The sequence below is a fragment of the Psittacula echo genome (assembly GCF_963264785.1).
Source record: "Psittacula echo genome assembly, chromosome: 7".
Classification (NCBI taxonomy): Eukaryota; Metazoa; Chordata; class Aves; order Psittaciformes; family Psittacidae; genus Psittacula; species Psittacula echo.
The window spans coordinates 7,831,244-7,850,604 of NC_137740.1; the positions used below are offsets into that span (position 1 = coordinate 7,831,244).

The 19,361-nt window shown below is 40.8% G+C and overlaps 1 protein-coding gene across 2 annotated transcripts in view; it reads left to right on the forward strand.

Annotated features, from left to right (window-relative positions):
* Nucleotides 1-1,339: 1,339 nt before the first annotated feature.
* FAF1 (Fas associated factor 1) overlaps nt 1,340-19,361 on the forward strand; it is a 170,652-nt gene continuing 152,630 nt past the window's right edge. Inside the window, exons 1-2 of one of the 2 annotated variants that reach the window (XM_080622796.1) lie at nt 1,340-1,644; nt 18,173-18,241. In XM_080622796.1, coding sequence (XP_080478922.1) covers nt 1,600-1,644; nt 18,173-18,241 — 114 coding nt within the window. In that variant the 5' untranslated portion in view covers nt 1,340-1,599. Of the gene's footprint in view, nt 1,645-15,359; nt 16,738-18,172; nt 18,242-19,361 lie in introns of those variants that run through there. The other variant, XM_080622797.1, reaches the window with a different exon arrangement.

The window sequence follows — 19,361 nt, forward strand, 5'->3', positions numbered from 1 at the left end:
ACAGGCTGTCTTTGTCTACTCCCCCATCTGCAGGCAGTGTTCGGTCTGTCCCACCGCCGAACGGTGCGGTAGCGCCGAGGTCTCCCCGCTGCCAGCGCGGCCAGCGGCAGGGAGCTCGCAGAGTCTGGGAAACCCGTCCATAACCCTCACGGAGAGAGAGGAAACAGATGAAAGAACAGTGTTTCCTAAAAACGACAAAACAAATTGGTTCAAGGCACCATCGTGTGGCTTTATTAGCGAACAGGAAAGCTGCTGGATGTGTCTGGGACCTCAGGTAGCTGCGACACCCACACGAAGAGCAGAGCAACACACGTCGGGCTAATTAGCAAGCTGGCATCCAAATGCATGCTAAAGGGGTAGGTGAACGGCATCAGGTTGTAGCAAGCAGACTTAAAAAGCATTAATTAGTTAGATTTGCATTACTTAAAGGAAACAGATGTATGTAGGGTATACAATGCAAGTGCGTCTTACAGTGCTGGAGTGCTAAGCTGGAGCGAGGGCCGCTGTGCAGATCACGGTCTGTTGGCTCAGAAACCCGTGGAAAACCCACGTCTTCCTTTCGAGAGAAGTACAAAACCGGGGGGAAACCACCGCCTGCCCGCGGCCGCCGGTCGGTGCGTGCCCCCGGGCCCGGGGAGTGGATGTGGTCACTCAGCGAGCACCAGTTACGGGCTGTCAGAGCAGCCACAAGCCGCGCTGGGGACCGGGTCACTGCCCTCACTGCAGCCGCCGCCATCCCGCCTCTCCTCTGCCGCGGCGGCAAGGACGGCGCTCCGCTGCGCACCGGGGCCACAGCCGCCCTCCGCCTGCAGCGGCCCTTGGACGGCGGAGGGCACGCAGGGCCCAGGCTCGCTACAGCCAGGTCCCCCCCCCAGCCCCCGCCGTTAGGCCGCAGCCGGTAGCGGAGCCCAGCCAGGCCCGGGGAGCCGCCGTCAACCGCTGGGAGAGGGGGGACGGTGTCAGCCCCAGCGCTGCCGCCGGCCGAGCAGAGGGCCGGAGCTGCCCCGCCCGCTCGGAGGAGCCGCTGACCCCGCTCTGAGGCCGGGCCACAGCTCCTCGGTGCTGAGGCGGCCCGTCCCCGCACTAAAGGCCTACGCTTGGGCCGCGGGATTACTCTGCACCACGGTGCTGCGGCCGGTGCGGGCAGCGGGGGGGGCCAACACACGCTCGGCTCGGCCCCGCCCTCCCCGGCTTCGCCAGCGCTTGACAGGAGGGTGGTCACGTGCCGGCCGCAAAGCGCCTCTTTGCGACCTCAATGACAGGCAAAATGTGCGACAGGCGCTGTGGAGGCAGGGAGGGAGCGGCGCTTCCTCCTCCTCCTGCTGCTGCCCGGGCCAGCGGCTGAGGCAGCGCTGCCCGCTCCTGGTCCCGGCCCGCTCCCGGCGCCTCGCTCGCCTCTCTCCTCCCTTCTCCCCTCCTTCTTCTCCGCACGCCGCCGCCGCGCTGAGTTGCTGAGTTGGGGCAGCCCTCAAAGCGCCGCGGGAGCCCGAGAGGAACCGGGCGCCTCGATGAGCTCGTAGCTCCCACCCTGCCCCGTCCTCGCCGGCAGCAGCTCCAGGTGCGCGGGTCAGAGCAGAGCCGGGGACGCAGCTGGCTGCAATGGCGTCCAACATGGACCGAGAAATGATATTGGCTGATTTCCAGGTAAATTTCAAGCCGCCGCCACACAACCGTGGCCTGTCGCTGCTTTTCTCTTTCTCCTCCTTGCTGTGCTGCTGGTTCTTTGTGGGGAGGTCCAGGGTGGTGGGGGTGAAGCCCACCCTCCACAGCCTCTTGCTCTTTCTCTCTTTCTTTCTTTTTTTTGTTTTGTCAGAAATGGGGAACGTGTGCCCTCTCCTCTCAAGGTGCGTGATCAAAATGTCTTCTTTTAACTTAGAGAGTTTCGGGCTTTAATGAAAACAAAAAGGCTTTTTTCATCCATTTTTGCTTGTTCCAACCCTCTGCAACCACCCCAGGCCCTGGGACAGCTGTGAGCCAGCTCACTTGGAAGAGGCAAATGCCAGGGAGGATACCAAACTCATCACTCCTCATGATTTGTCACAGTGTTTGTAATGAATCACTTACTGGTACTACAGATTAGAGCTGGTCAGAGGTGTTTCCATTATAACATCAACACTAGCTTCATGGTTGCCTCAGCCTATGACTGTTGTAATGACGGTATAACTCTTCCCGCCCCATTCCGAACAGCAACATGTTTGTGTAGAAAGGAGGAATATGCCCTTAAAAGCTGTTTATGTGCCTTCCTCCCTGCAAAAGGGCTATAATTTAACTTTGAACTTTTAAATCTCATTCCCAGAATAAAGTTTTTCTCTGAATAAAAGTGATGTGTTCAGAAGCCTGGTTAATCTGTTCAGTATGTTGCTTCCTAATATTGCTTGCTCTTACATGGTTTTTCTAAGAACAAAAAAGTGGAAGGTGCCTCCATTTGGAATAGTGGGGAGAGCCCAGAACAGTGTGGACGGGTATCAGATTATCTTTGAATATATCTTTTAAATATTTACTTTTTAATCCATGGTGTTTGTTTTTTTTTATTTTTTTTTTTTTTTAAGCTTTTTCCATTTCCAGTGGTTGTTCGTACATGGGTAAGCTGCTGGATATTCTTGGATTCAGTTGTAAAACTACTGTCTGTGTGTCCAACTTCTTAAAAGACTGTTCCTCAGCTGCTAGCTTAAAATAATCCATTTGTTCACTCTGTGTGTGTGTTTAACAGGAATGTTTCTTTGGAATTACAGGTAGGGTGACTGTCATGTACATTATGTAATTCCCCTTTACAAAAGGTATCTGATATCTCACTGATGTAACACACGGAGTTCCCAGCTGATAACAGGGGAGTCTTTTCCCTTTTTGTACCCTAGTGCCTTACACCCATACTTACTAAAACGTTTAACAAATATTTCTACAAGGATCTTTTATTTTGTTGTGCTTGAAGGCGCTTTTGCGTGTGCAAGGAGTGACATCTGAATTCTAAGGCTGGGGTTTCGTAAGGGAGTTCTTCCAGTAACAGGACACTGTGTAAGAGAAAACCAGGGACCCCGATTCTGCGCTCATACTAGTGGGGACAATCTTTTATGGAATCCCACTTTTATGGAATTCCCTGAAATAGTTTTAAATTCAGGAATCCCAAGTTAGTGGCTGGAGAATGTAAGATTATTTTTGTTTTAATAGAGATTTCAATCTGTATCCACTTCCCAAGTTTTCAGTGTCAATGCTGTTTTGCAATATTTTTGTGCTTGGGTTTTGAAACCAGTTAATAAAGGCATAAGAGCAACTGCAGTGTTGGTACCATGAAGACAAGTAAGTATTATTGCAAGCTTGCAGAAGGGCGGTGGAGTCACAGAAACCAGTTGTAGATCAAGGATGACATAATGTGTTTGAACCTAGACCCAGGAAGTATTTTATCCTATAACAGTACTTACTTAAAAAGAACCCAAACCTTTTCTTCTTGTATTTCAGCAGACAACTTTCCTAGTTTAATTTTTTTTTTTGTTTCACTCCCCTTTTTTTTTTCCTTTTTAAAAATCCTGTCAAGCTTCTACCTGATTCTGAAACACTGACCTGTTAAGTGTCACGCTGCTAAAGCTTCAGATTAGCAAAGGACAATGTCAGGCATTATTAGGCCTTGTATCTTGCAGAATGGTAAAGGATTTGGGGTATTTTAAGTACTTGATGGAATTTGCAACTCCTTCACTAAGAATTTAAAATGGAAAATAGAACATTATGTGCAGAGTAATTCTGCATGGTTTTTCCTTCTGTATTTTCTGTACCTTTTAATTAATAAATGTTTTTCTCAGAGTTCTGCTGCTATCCTCTATATTTGTATGAGGTATCTTGTTGAAGAATGTTGTGCACACTGGAAAACCTAAAAGCTATTCTTTGCAGTTTTGTTCATCTCATTGTTGCTGAATTGAGTTGGGAGGGAAACTTCTATTTCACTCTTGCCTTTCCCCAGTTACATTTAAGAAGGATAGAGCAATGTCTGAACTTTTAAAACTTGAAAGGATTTTCCCCCATTATAAAACTTATGCCTTCAGTGAAGTCATGATTATACTGATATCTTATGCTTTTATGAAGCTCTCATGGGCTTATTTGGTATCTTTGAAAGTCATTGATTTCAACTAGAGCAGGATCTTCTGCTGTGTTTGGTTTTCCCTTTTAGCTCTCATTGTTGTAACAGGTTGCTTCTCTGAGGTACTAAAAGGAAACACTTTCCAAAATATTTTGTATATATACATATGTATGCATACAAACACTGCATAATTTTATTAAAGATTTAAACTATAGAGCAAAACACAGTAAGTGATCTATCAAAATTTTTTTTCTTAATGTCTCAAAACAATTTAAGCCTGTTCTGTGTGGTTTGTAATTATTTTCTTTCCCTTTCCTTTTTTAATGAGGTTACTGTGTGCTACCCAGGGAGTACAAAGTAGGTATTCATACATGTGGGCTGTGTAGGCAACCTGTCTAACTTTTCCTTCTTAGGCTCTCACTTAGGAAAGATTATGCAGAAGCTTAACTTTATACATGAGTAGTCTGATTGTTTTCAGTGGAAGTAGCTAAAGTAGTGGAGTTGAGCGCACAAACAAGTTTTAGCTGTTTCACTAAATGCAATTCAGAATTCCTCCACAAAGTGTCATTGGCATATAGGAATAACGCCCAACAATTTCTGCTTCTGTTTGTAGCAGAAATTCTTTGAAAGGTAACTGCATGTGAGCTGGTAAAAGGGTGATGCTGCAACATGCTGGAGAAAATAAGGGCATAAAATTCCTACCAGTTTTTGTCAACATCACTGTTCTCCTTTTGTTTGTTGTGTTTAGCTGTAAAATATTCTTCCATCTCCAGTGGGATACCCAGGTACTTGCAAGATACAAAAATGTTAATGATCTATGCAGTTTGGGGTCCATTTTTCATTATAAAAAAAATAGATTTTTTCTTATTTTTTTTTCCTTTTTAAATTATAAATTTTAATTGCACTGAACTTAGTTAAATTGGCATAGTTTGGCTGTTAAGAAATGAAGAACAATCTCTGCACATTGGCAGAAATGCCAGATGTTGACATTTGTGTATGCAAGCAGCTTTACTTTTGTAAAACAGCTTCACCTAGGATAGGGACTAAAATTATCAAGATATCTTTTTGTCACTATAAGTTATACCCACCTACAGGACCACTTTATTCATGCTGTGTGGTTTTACTTCCAACAATTCTAAACGTAGAGCCTAAGGGTTGGAGTACTGCGGGAATTTCCAGCTCCTGGGTGCCCACTTCTTACAAGAATATCTGGCATGTGAAGCTTCAGAAGGAGGTTTTTCATAGAATACACATTTTCCATTGACGAAATAAATAAACAGCTCAGTCTTCTGAGCTAAGGCTTCCCACCCAGAAGCTCAGGTCTGGGTGGAAAGACTTTGGAGTAGAATGGCAGAACTAGAAAATCCTTGCTTTTATTGAAACGACAGATATCTAATAGTTTTCTTCTTCCTTCTGTTTTTCATCTGTGTTCATTGTGAAAAAAGTTACGTGAGTATTTTTTCTTTTTGCAGTTTTTTACCCCTTGTACTGGGTACCAGACTGCTTTGGTATGATTCACCCACATGTATGTAAAAATATTCTTTCTTAAAACTTCACCTTTGTGTCAGTCTGTTTCATGAAACCAGAGGTTTGTGGGAGGAGCAAGGGGGAGTTGGGAATGAAGAACCTCATTGCCATCAGTTACAGAAAGGTGAGAAAGCATGCAACATAATTGTATTTTTAGTTATAAAATCAACCATGGCATTGATACATCAGCTTAGTATTTCTTTCCTTTTTGTTTTAAAGATTTAACCATAATTCAAACTCCTGTTTTTCCTTCTGGAACAGCTAAAATTAAAGAAATTGGAGAGTCTGTTACACTTGGAAGTTAATACAGTGCTGTTAAATAACTGATAAGATATGTTTTTAAAGACTTTTTGGTTTTGGTTATGAAAAACATCTGTCTGCTTCAGCCCTGTTCAAGATTATCTCTGTTATGCCACTGTACATATATTCACTCTCTAATCATATATATACAGAATTTACATGTGTATTATTTTTTGGAGGGACTGCTAAGAGAGTCTTACTTTCTTCTGTGTGTGCTGGCTTAGGATTTTTGTCACTTAAGTTACTGTCAGTATGTAAATTTGGTGAGTGAAAAAGATACAGCAATAGCTTTGAGTCAGTACCCTTGCTTGATTCTTGCCCTGGAGTATGTCTTATGCTGGAGGCTGGAAAGAGTCTTTCAACCATTTTCTATAAGGATAAACTGTCCATGAGGGGGTTTTGAACAAATAGCAAAGTTAATGTCCTTAACATTGATTTCTGAAAGAAAAGGTAGTGTTTTGTCATGAAGGCATTGGACCACGAAGGACTGGTTATGATTTCTTTTCAGACTTTCTGTGAAGAGGGTGGCAATTCACTTGGGACAAGATCCTCAACAAAAGATAGGTGCTGAAGAGACTTCCAGTTGAAGTTTAATTTTTGGAAAGTGTCCTCCGATTTATGTTCAACCTTGAAGGCCTGCATTTTCATCGAAGAGTCTCCTAGACATCTAAAAATCTGGTTTTATGTGTGTTAAGATCTGTCCGAGTTTAAAACTCAGTCTTGCTTATACCAAACTATTTTCTGTGTGCCCTCTCTGTAGGATAATAACGCAGCGGATGCCCCTAGAGCACTGAGCTGAACTGAGCTCTGCAGCTCTCACCGTAGTAGTTGGAAGGATCCAGTGCTCTATGGATTAGAAATCAGGGTTTGGGATAGACACGTTTATTTCTTCATGCCCTTATACTGTGTATCTTCAGGTAGAAGTGGACTCTGCTAGGTTTAGAAACCTAGTTAGGTGCCAGGATGCTCAGCACTGCTTCACCTGACTATTTTTATGGATATAGGTTACCATAGTCTTAGCTAAATTTTTAAATTGTTAACAGCTGGTTTTCAGTGTAAAAAAGAGGACTTTAAGAAAATGTTAAGATGTTGAAGTTCATACCTATAAGACTTCTTAATTTACATTTTGATTAGGATTCCTTTTAATCCTTCTTGCTTTTTATCACATTATAGTTTTGTGCATTGCACAGTCAGTAACAGCATTGGGACTGGTAGTTGGACCTCTTGCTTTGCAATGCAATTGGTTTTGTTTGCTGTAAATGGCCTTAGGGTCAAGAGACACGATAAAAGCATACTGTGTGCTTAGTGTGTTTTAGTTTAGTTAGTCTGATTGCCGTTGTCTGCTTCCAAGACCATTGCTTCTATTAATTTGTTCTGTGTGTGTTTCTGAAGAATTAACAGTTTAATTTCATAAGATGCTTTTAGAGTTGGCTGCAATCCCAAAGCTCTTGTTCATCAGAGCAAAGCTAGTTTGATTAACTAGCCAACTTTCTGGTCTATAAACTGAAGCTCAAGTGGATTCCAGAGTCACAAATAGAATCATAGAACAGTTAGGGTTGGAAAGGACCTTAAGATCATCCAGTTCCAACCCCCCTGCCATGGGCAGGGACATCTCACACTAGACCAGGTCACCCAAGGCTCTGACCAACCTGGCCTTGAACGCTGCCAGGGATGAAGCATTCACAGGTTCCCTGGGCAACCCATTCCAGTGCCTCACCACCCTTGCAGTAAAGAGCTTCCTCCTTATCCAATATAAACTTCCCCTGTTTAAGTTTTAACCCATTACCCCTTGTCCTGTCACTACAGAAGGAAATTGAAGTAAGTGATGGCCATTTAGAAACATGATAACTGGGATATTTCCACTGATAGCTGCTCATGGAAAAGCCAGCTCATTTCTCCTATATAAGGACAGATAGTTAATTAGAAATACTATCTGATGTTTATAGAGAAGAAAGAGGATACTATGATTTGTGTGCATTTCAGCCCTGCTGCAAGAACCTAAATAATTTACCACTGAAGCACCAGTTCATCTTTAGAAAGAGGTTTATGCTGTTCCTTTAGTTCAATTACTTTGGAATTACTCTTTACGTCATAGTAATCATGTCACCATTTCCATCAGCCCATTCATATAGGTATTTGGGTTAGTAGGTCACTGAAACAGATTGAGAGGTGGTAGATGTAGGATCCTTTTTCAAATGCTATGACAACTGATGCTAATTATAACATTGAAATTAAGTGTATATATTCCCAGAGGCTAGGAGCATGCTTTCATTGGAGGTCAGTGTGAAAGTTATTTGGCACATTAAAAATAAAATGTGGGTAATTCTTGGTAAGCAAGGATAATTTACAGTAAACACACCAAGTTAATGTTTTTGTGTGGAAGGAGGTGTGAGAGAGGAGAGGATGAGGATTTGAGTGATTTGATACATGTCATAGGGGGTCCAGAGAATCTCCCATCTTGAGATTATTGCATTGGTGTTGGGAAGTCTGAAAGGATAGAATATCCTTGTATCTTTGGGCAGTTGTTATGGTTCAATTACCATTGCAGGCCTACTTTTCATGTGTTTCCCTATCTGAAGCAAGAGTTAATAGCTTATTAAAAGAAATACATGGCAGGTCTTTGATAGGATTTCGTGTTTTTCTAGTCAATAGTTAAGTCAATGTGCATATATGGGGCAGCCATGAGGTGAGTCCTTTCTTTTAACTACTGTAAAAAGTAGAATAAAAAGCCTGGGGAAGTGCCTAACATTTTACTTGTCCCTCATCATTTGGATGAAAGGAAATGACATGCTTTCTGGCTGGATTGATGCCTACTAATTAAGCCAGTTTTTTGGAGTTGACTAGGTAATGTGCAACTGTAAAACCAAACTGCTCAAAGAGGAAACCAAAGCCCTAATGTATGCATTACATGTTGTTTGGTCTATCAAAGAAGTCATCTACTGGTCTTGTGTGTCTAACTGGTTGTGCAGGTCTTTGTTGTGCAGGAGTAGTTATACTTTCAAAAGATAACTCATTAAAGCTCAAGTTCTTGGAGAGGTTTTGAAACCAGAACAAGAGTACGTTAGCCCTTGAGTTATTTTATACAGGTTTCATATTTTACCTGTAGCAGGAAACAATTTGTAAAGGCAAGAACTCTAAAACTGAGTCACCTCTATTATTCTTATTTTTAAAGGTCAGGTTGTTTGTGTGAGCAAATATCAAAGGTGCCGTATCAGCTCAGATCAAGGAGCCAGCTGGCCTAATGTCTCCTCTGCAGCATTCATTAGTCCTTAGGAAAGAACCAAAAGAAACAGAATTTGAATGGGTTTGCTAATCCTAGTTTCTACAAGTCAGCACTTTAAGAGCTTGATGATGGGGTTATTATAAGATGGGATTGTATATAAATTTGTATGTAGAAATCTTAACCCTTTCTGACTTGCACCCCAATAAATTTCACCAAAAAGCTAGTGTCAGCAATATAGGAGTGTGAGGCTGATGTCAAGAGCAGTCTGCTGTGAAAAATTCATATTTAAATTCCTTTAAGATTTGGGGGCAATCATCTGGTCCTGGTGTTTTTTTTTTCTGTATGTCTCTACTGACACTTTAGGATGAGAGAGCTCTCTGTAAAGAGCAGTTTTGTTATAGGATGGTCCCTAAGTTTCTCTGTAGTGAATATGAGCTCAAATAATTCATTTAGCTTTTCCAGTATGCCTTGACCGTCTTTGAGTACTTCTTCAATATCTTCTTGCTTTGGTCCCACTGACTCTCTGGCAGACTTTCTTGTCCTCGTGCTTTTAGAAGCTTGTATAATTTTTATGTCGTTAGACAAATGGGTATTTTTTCAGTCCAGTTTTATTGGCCTGCATTATGGTATGACCTGTGCTCTGCTGGGATTGAGTGTTCTTCTCTTTCCCTATTTTGGATGCCATTCTCAGGTTTTTAAGAGCATGTCCATTCTTTGTGGTCCTGTTCTTTACCAAAAAACAGGGTTTGTGGAATGTGGAGTAAAATATTTTTTGTATGGATTAATACTCTTCCTTGTGTGCATATCTGGAAAGTGGCCTTTCTTTATTCTTTAGTTGTTTTTGAGGCAAAGAGGAGAAAGGAGATGACTGCAGATATCCAGTAAGCAAAAGCGTTTGTCTGACTTGTACAGTTGTTTTTTGGTTTTCATCAGTTTTTCTTATGTGATAATGTCTAAGATACTGTGAGAGCTAAATAACTGTGATTCAGGATGTCTTGGGGTTTTTGCCTTCACTGAGATACTTTTAATTAAAGTATTACATAAACACAGAAACTTTGGGACAATCCTAACCAAAGCTTTTTGTAGTTGCTGGGTAAAGGCTGTCTTCAGTCCTCAGAAAAGACAGTTTAGTAGTCCGGGGTACTAATTAATGGGTACTGACTTTTGGTTTGGTTTTTAATTCAGTTTGAGCACTGTGTATAGTGCTTGTGGCTTAAACACTAGTGTTAGCATGGGGCTTGGGAGGCTAGGGTTCCTGTCTTGGCTCAGCTCATGGGCTTCCTAGGGATGTGCGTTTGTGGTATTCTGAAACAGAATTTGCTCCAGAGTCTTGAGAGTGTTCAAAGTCTGCTGGAAACCATTTGAAAGTGGTTAGTGTGGTGCCAAGTTAGCTAGTTCTGCTAAGAAGTGGTTAGAGCTTCATGCTACCAGTTTAAACTTTGTAGCCTGCTTGCTTTGTGCGGAAGGCTTACAGTCATCTCAGACCATGGGCAAAGGTCATGCTTGTCTGTTTGGTAACTAATAGGTAGAAATGTCTTCTGTGACCTTCAGAAATGCTGTTTCTTCTTTTGTTCCCCCATTCCTCCTGTAGGAAAGGACTAATGCTTCCTTACTTCAGTGTTTTGCCTAAGGTGGTGCTTAAATAGTAGGATGATGAAGCTTGTAAATAGTTGGGGGTGGGAGTTCAAATGCATCGGGCAAAGTCTGAGCCTGGCATATTTGCCTAAACCTTTTCTTGATTTCTGATACTGGTAAGTATATTAGCTTGTTTTTGTTAAGCCAACAGCTGGTGAATCTGCTTGATTTTTACCAGATGGTCTCCTGAGTTATGTAAAAACAGAGGAGCATTCTTATCTCTTCCTTTGGATGCTTGCAGTAGGTGACCTTTCAGTTTATGTCTCAGTTGATATGCCTGGATGTTTGTTTAAAGTGTTTGTCTGAAACAGAGAGAAGTAAAAGTTAATTTAATAACCACGGATGACTCATAATAAGAACAGTCTCATTATATCAGTAGGGTTGTTGCACGGTGAGAATGAGAGGGGATGCCGCAGAAGGGCATGTATGTAGCTGGTGTTGCAGTCTGTGGAGGTGGTCCTGAGACAGGCAGGGCTGTGGGAATGCAAGAGCTGAGAGGTACCAACAATCTCAGTTGTGAGTGTCCAAATGTGCTGAATGTCTTGATAGCCCAGAGGGGAGTTACACGTGGATCCTAAATCTGATAATATGGTTCTAAAGCCTTGCTTGGCTCAGCATATTGGTGTAACTTTACCTGGCTTTGGGGAAAAAAGTGTTACGCTTTGGTTCAGTTGCCTTGAAGTATTTAACATTGCAACGTTATATGTGGGGAATTTTCAAGAACATTTTCTCGCTTACTAATGTATCATTTTGTGAGGTGTCCCTTGCCCCTGGCAGCGGGGTTAGAACTTGATGATCTTAAGGTCCTTTCCAACCCTAACTATTCTATGATTCTATGAATTAGTGTCCTAGAGCTTTCTGGGTTTGAGTAGACTTCTAGCAGATACAATTTGGAGCTGCCTTTGGCTGCTTTATAGACTTTTGATGATTATCTTTGATTACCAAGCTGTTCTCCTTATAAGGGATGGGAGAGGAAGACAAGGTACTATGTTTCACTCTAGAAACAGGAAACTCTGGGTTGGGTTATTTAAAATCCTACATGCAGAAACCCGATTTGTACTAGGAATGCTTAGAAAGCAAATTAAAGATTCTTCTAGTAGAAGTAGTAGCCACATAGTGGGTTGCACTAGTGTGCTGGGAGACTGAGGGAATCCATTCTTCTCGTGCTGGTGAGACCACCACTACCAGGAGTACTGAGTCTGGTATCAGTCCCTCCATTGACAAAGTGAAGCAAGTCCAGTGGATGGCTGCCTAGAAGGGGAGGTAGCTGGAGCACATCTGCCAACTGATCTGTCTGGTTGTAATTCAAGGACGTAAGTAGTATCTTTTGCTATATTTCATATGCTGTTAAGAACAGCTCTGTGTGTTTTTCTTTTTGGTTTTAAGCTGCTGACCTGGAGAATTACAGAATCATCCTTTCAAGCAGGTTAGTGGCCAGGACTTGAAAAATGTTTTCCATGCTCCTTGTCTGTCTTGTCTTTTGAAGAGTAAGTTACTAAAGGGATAGTCAATTGATTTTAACAATATTTGTTCTTTGCCAGCGTTTTTGATTTATCTTTAAAACCTCATCTTTATGGAATAGAGGTAGCTCTAGTTGCACAGCTATATCTAGTGATAAAAATTTATTGAGTGCTTTCAAAAGTAAGCATTTCCTAGGGTGCTGTGTGTGCAGTTGCAGTGGGTGGAGGTGTATTAACGCTGGCTTCCTGGAGCTTTGTAGGAGATCCCAAGGGCTGAAAGCTTTTCTTTCTAGGTGATTGCACCTGTCAAATCTTTTGGTGCCTTAATGTTCTTGTTTCTTTGGGCATTGTAGCTTTGTATAAGTATTAAAAAGATGGACTGAGCTACAGTTGCAACAAAATGCTGATGCCAGAAAGTTCTTTTCTCCTTTTTTATCCAACACAGGAGAGTCTGTATCTGCTGTTTCAATGGCTGAGTACTAGGCATCAGACTGAATCACAGTAGCTTAGTCTTGTTCTGAGACAGATGGATGAGATATTAGCGAGAGGGGAAAAAGTCTGTAGTTGACAAGTGGTGTGACTCTGCCCTGAAGATCAGTTGTCTGAGTTTGTTGCTATTCTGAGTACTTGGAGCTATGGCTCCAGTTTTATGCTGTTGGTTGTATGAACTGAGCATGGTACCTGTGTTTGCATCTACTCTATATTACTGCAGGAGGCCGCAGCAGAGGATGTTAACTGCAGAGTGCATGTGGAGGTTAGGCACAAAGTGAGATTTTGTTTTTTTATCCAGCTGACTTTTATAGGAGAGACTGATGCACAGGGTAATCCACAGCCATCTGTCTGCCTCATTCTAATGGGCCTGAACCTGTTGTGTGAAACGTTCAAGGTTAAAGCCTACTTTGGGTTAGCTTAGAGATGGTCCCTTTCTGGGGAAAACATAACTACTGTTGGTAGTCAAAGGAAATACAGGTTTGCTCAACAAAAATGTTGAGAGGCAGACTTCTAAGTCCTCCATATCCAGCTACTAGCAGCTAGGCTGAATATGGTCGTCCGGAGGCTTTTGACTGCTGCATTTTGCCTTGGCCAGAAGGGGAACGGTGCCACAGGTGAGAGAAATTCTGCCTTGCTGCCAAATACCATTTGCTCCCAGCTTCTGTGCAACAACGGCCACCCACTGTCTGTTGGGGCAACAGTAGCCTGACTCTGTATTTGAGTCAGCAACAGCTGTTTGTTGCTGTCCCAGCTTTTGCAGCAGTAACAGCCCAGCTCTCTGTGTTGGGAGCAGCAGTTGTCCTTCCAGCTTTGCTGTGCAGCAACTGCCTGGATCACTGCAGCAGGTGCCGGAGGAACGTTTTCAGCAGCAGCTGCCGCCAGATGGGGAGGACAGCTGCTTTCCTGAGATCTGGAGGTAGGCTGAAGCCTGTGCCGTTGAAGTGGGGGGTCATTGAGGGTCTCAGAACCCAGATCCAGCTGTTACGGCTGCCTGCCGGGGTCAGACCACCCTGCAAGGGATTTAGAAGAGCAAGTCTGTCATCCTGCATTACAACTCGCTGGAAGTGCCTCCTAGGTTTGTCTTGAATGCCTTGAAGTCTGTCTGCCCTCTGACTTTTCTCCTACTGAATTGTGTGGCTACTTTGCTTGCTTTATGTAACTAATTAAGGTTACTGTGCCAGTTAAATAGGACCCCTAATGGTTAGCTGTGAATCTTCCTCCAAGGGTAAGCTCTCCATCACTAAGGTGATGGTTAATCCGTAAAGCTACCTGAAAAAACATTGGGAGAAATACACTGAAATTTTATTGTATGCAAATCTAAATCTGCCTGGTGGAAACACTTACCTGGCCTGGAAGAGCAGGATGCTAAGAAAGTTCTAACATTCAATAGCTTTTATCTTTGGGATCTGATTTTATGCATTCAGTGCAAAACAGTAGTTTTCTCATCTTCATTTTCCTCTTGTGTGTTCTGAAAAAATACTGAAGGGACTGTACAGTCTCTGGAGCTGCAGTGAAGTGTGAAAATGCCATCCTAGATTTAGAGGAAATGCGGAGAGGAGGAGTTGGAGAAGGAACCTATTCTATCTTATCTTCCCCTTTATCTTCCTCTTCAGAAAAATGTCTTGCTTTCTTTTTGATGTGTAAAGGTTTACAAATCAGTGAGGCTTGAAGGCTTTACCTTTACTGTGGTGGCTCGTTTCTTTCAGTTCGATGACTTAGAGGATGTGTTGGTTGTTGATTGAATCAAGAGTTTGTAGTAGTCTGGTAGGAATTTTCTTTTAAAATATTGAATGCCTTTCACTAAGTAGGTCTCATGAAAATAAAACTGGGTAAAATCTGTGAATCAAAGATAATTTCTTCCCAACGAGCATCACTTTGCTTGGTAGCAAAGATGTGGTTTTGTGTCTTTGGAGCTCATCTACTTTGCTATATTTTGAAGGCTTTTTTTTTCGTTCTGTTGCTGCAAAAATCTAACATGATTTTGGTTTTTTTATCTTTTTGCTTCTTGTTTGGGTGGAATGGAAAGCATAAAAATGAGCAAAACCCAAAAGTAATGTAAATAAGTAAACCCTGTGACTTTTTGTCTCTCTTTCCTAGATAAGTGAGGCACACAACCTTATGGTGCCTAGGTGTCCAATGAAATGACTCCATATTTCATGAAAATATAGCCAGGTAACATCTAAAGAATTCCATCAAAAGAAGCTCTTATAAATATTCTAGCCATAGGAGAAGCTTAAATCATCCCTTGCAATTAGGGGTGAGAGACAAACCCACAAGGAACTAGACTTAAATTCTGTTGCTCACAGAACCTGCTGGTTTCCTGTGTGTTTGCCTAAAGAAAACAAAGGCAGAAGCATACCAGGCTGTTCTGGGTCTAATCTGCTGCTACAGAGTCCTTGATGTCATGTCATACCTGCCAGCAAAGGACTGCCTGTTCTGTGTGCTTAATTTCTTGGGGAGAATCAAAGACATGCAAAGGAGATAATTTTCTTGAATTGATCTTGCATGACACGATGCAGTAAAAAGGAAGCAAACTGGAAATATAGTTGGGTTTTTTTTTGGTCTTACTGATGGGTTATGACTTGAGGCAGAGATTTGTATGTGGTGCTGTGTAGTGTCTGAATGTTGAAATGTTATTCTGGAACTGTGATGTTAACAGGGTGTTGAGGAAGATCTTGGAATGTCTGTTCCATGATTACATTAATAAATAGCACTTATTCCTTCACTGTTGTTATTCAGAAATGTTTGTTTTCTGATTTATTGACAACTAGCAAATCGACTCCATCTGGAAAGTGAAATCTTTGTTTTAAAACTCCTTGAAATCAAGTGTTAAAAGTGAGTGTAAAAATGGTCCAAGGCTTTTCAACAAAACTGGTTATTAAGAATTCTTCTTGTTTTCATTTTTAGTTAGTGTTTACACCTGTCCATTCCTGTTACCCATTTATTCTGCATCGCAAAGAGAGTGAGAGCTGGGTTCTATTTTAGATAGTAAATCATCAACAAGATGATTTAGGAAGGATGCGAACATACAAGTGAATTAGTTGCTTGATGCCTCATCACAGTGGAGTAAACTGCACTGTGTGCTTTGGCAGAAGGGTAAGCTAATTTTGTTTAGTTTATCTCAAAATGAAAGTATGCCAAAGTGAGCTGAATTGATTTGCTGTTAGTATGGACTAAGAGTGTGGTATATGAACAGTTGTAAGTCACCTGAGCTGCAGGGATGATATGAAGAGGGGTCCACTAAATCCAGTATTCAGAGCTTAAATTCTAGGTACCCTCAACTTCATCTTCACAACCCAGGGTTGGAAGCAACGCACTGTTGGTCAGGTTCTTGTAGGCTGGAACACAACTTGATTCTTAAAAAGGTCATGCAGAGTTTGCAATGCTGATAAATGAGAAATAGTAACTTTATTTCTGCAATGACTAGATTTTTCAGCGTATTTCATTTAACTGTAAATAAAACCTCAGGCTGTCATTTCTGCAAAGCTTTATTCTCAAAGTGAAGCTACTTCACAGCAAAGCTGTCAACAGTTTGTGACAGGTTTATGGTAGTGAACCCACCTGGGATTTCAGAAATGACAAGCTCAAGGCCTGCACTCCTCAAGCATACCTGGTGTAGGTGTATACAACCTTCGCACTTGCTAGGGAATGTGTTAAAGTGTTGTCTCATTTTTAGTTTCAGAAGTAACTGTAAGAAGTAATGGAAAAGAAGGCAAAATGTTGCTTCTGAAAGCAAAACTGTATTTTTTTTTATTTTATTTTTTTTAGCACTCCCTATGCAAAGTGGATGAAATTCAGTATTAATTGAATTTAATAATTTAATAAAATGAATTTAATAAAATGAATTTAATATTAATTTCACAAAATGCTGTGAGCAGTGGAAGTTTTCTCTTGTTCCAGAGCGAATCAGTCTGGTGAGGAGAGCATTGTGGATCAATAGAAATTGCTGCTTCCCCTCTGCAGGCAAAAAGAAGAAATCCCCAAAATGTCATCTTGTGATGATTATTGTGGTCCTCCAGACTGGTCCATTTTGTGTAGGTATACTGCATATAATGCGGTATACTGCGTGGAATGCAGTATATTTGCGTTATTATATCTTCGTATGTGTGGAATTCTTCCACATTAAATTTGGGAAGAGAGAGCTGGTCTTGAATTTCTCTGTGACTTCTATTCTACTTTTTATTCCTTAATTTTTGTAAATGGGGAGAGGAGTAAGTTTTCTTGGGAAAAAAAATATCTGTTTTTATGCCTAGGGCCCTTTTTCTCTTACTGTGTAAAGGAAAAACAGGATTATATATCCTTGGAATCAGGAAAACTGATCTGTTTGTTGCCACTATCTAACTGTTAAAAGGTTGGATTTTTTTCAATGTTGTTTTATATAAACTTTATATAAACTTTTTATATAACTGTGTAGTAGAGCAGAAGGAACATGATCTTTAGATCTTGTAAAGTTTTGTGTGCTTTTGTGTGCTTGATTACAGAGCATAGCTTTGATCAGGATAAAAGATAAATTCCAGAAAGAAAGTTAACTGTTTCCATTTTTCCTCTCTGGTGAAATATATCTGATATAATTTAGTATGAATGGTAGCAAATATATGTCAGAGCGTATATGGAACAAATAGCAATGGTCTGCCTGATGAAGTTGGATAGATAGCTGAAAAGGTATGGGTATCAAAAAAGAAAGCAGGATGCTGCATTAAGGTTTTTGCTGAGTAGTGCTCCCTTGTAGTTGGAATTAAGCTCAATTTACAATACCATGTTGTGGGATGTTATCACTACTTTAAAAATTCTACTGTACTAATGAATTGAACTAAGTAAAAGGAGAGAGTGCAGGGCTAGAACAACATGCAAGTGTTTCATCTGAAAGGAAAATGTTGTAAATGTTTCATTATATAGTCTTAATTTTAAATGATTTCACAAGGGGTGCTCATTTGTACATGTGGTTGTAAGTTGACATTTTGTTAAGCAAAAATTCATACTTGCCACCTTCTTAACCGCACAGTGTAACATCCAGAGTGAGCAGGGGTATAAGATGATGGTAATGAAAGCAGTAGGGTTTATAATACATGTTTCTGGCTTTAGATAAAATATTTCAGCCATCTCAAATATGATTTTAAATATGAAGTATTTACATGGTCTCTTATAAATTGGTGTGAGTGTTTTGTACATTTGAACGTAGAATTCTCAACACGCATTTATGGGACAGCACTATTGCCCTAGTTTTACAAATAACTACTTTATCTTGCTTCCTTAGGTGGCTTGCTCAAGGTTACACAAGAATCCTCTGGTGGAACTGGGAATTATATCCCAATGTTTGATGTTTAAATCTTGAAATCTGATTTCTGGATTACCCTCTCTGAACAGGAACAAAAGACCTGTATCTTTCCTGTTGTTCTGCTGAAATTAATTAAATTCTCTTGGTTTTGATCAATGCTTTTAATTCTGTTTACTGCTTCTGTTTCTTTGTAGGCATGTACTGGTATTGAAAATATTGATGAAGCTATAACATTGCTTGAACAAAATAACTGGGATTTAGTGGTAAGTATTCAAAGAAAATGACTTCATAGATCAACTTCATGTAACAGTGGTGTGTCACCTTACTGAGACAGCTGTTTTCTTTATTTCAAATTTGGGGGTGTCTTTTATGTCTGGGGCAAGCAGGTTATATGCAGACTGGTTTTGGTCTGTTAAAGCCTCATTGCCAAGTTAACACAATACTGAGTTGTATCATGTTATACCCTGGTATACTCTGTCTTCAAGCCTTTTTGATTTGTTTCTTTTCTTTAAATCAATGTTTCTTATTGGGTATAGTTTTCTTTTTGATCAATCGTGTGCATAATTTTGTAAGTAGTATTATTAAGGATAGCAAAATAGAAGACAACTTATGTATACACACAGGACTTTTGAGGATTTAGATGCCTGTAGAAGAAATGCAAGGTAAACCAACTTCAGTCTTTCATATGCTATTTTTAGTTATAAAACAATGTAGTCACTCTTTGTTGTTATGCAGAATTTATTGTTGTTGTTATGCAGTTGTTATGCAGAATTGAATCAGAGATTAAGGCCAGACCTTAATTAGTTTTGGTGTTATCCAGACACAGTCAAACGCAAACGAAACCCCAACAAACTCATCCTAAGAAAACCTTAACATCTCTTTTGTAGCAAGGTTCAATGTGCAGACAAATAAGAGGAAACCAGTAAAACAAGCAACTCTGCATGGGGTTATCAGGATAAATAAGGGAACTATTAATGCCTTTTTTTAAGGTTTGAAAGTGTAAAATAGAGCAAACTTAACTAAAAAGCAAGTGATCTTCCTCTGAACTGTAATACCTTTGACTTCCTCCTTCTTTGTCTTTTCCAAATGAGTGATCTTTGGACCAGTCCAAATTATCAGAAAATTATTAAAAAAAAAAAAGAAAAAATAAGTCCAAAATTGTTTCTGTTTACAGTTTCAACTGTCTGCTGCGCTGTGTTCCTGGCATATTGTTTAGGGTGTTCTCTGGTTTTAATAATTTCAACCAAAGTATCACAGAGGTTTAGAGGGGGGTTTTAAACTGAGTTTGTTAGAATGAATATTGTGCTTCTTTTAAGGCATAACTATTGAAATGATGGTGATCTTGTAACCTGTGGTAAACAAACACTATGTTCTCCAAACACT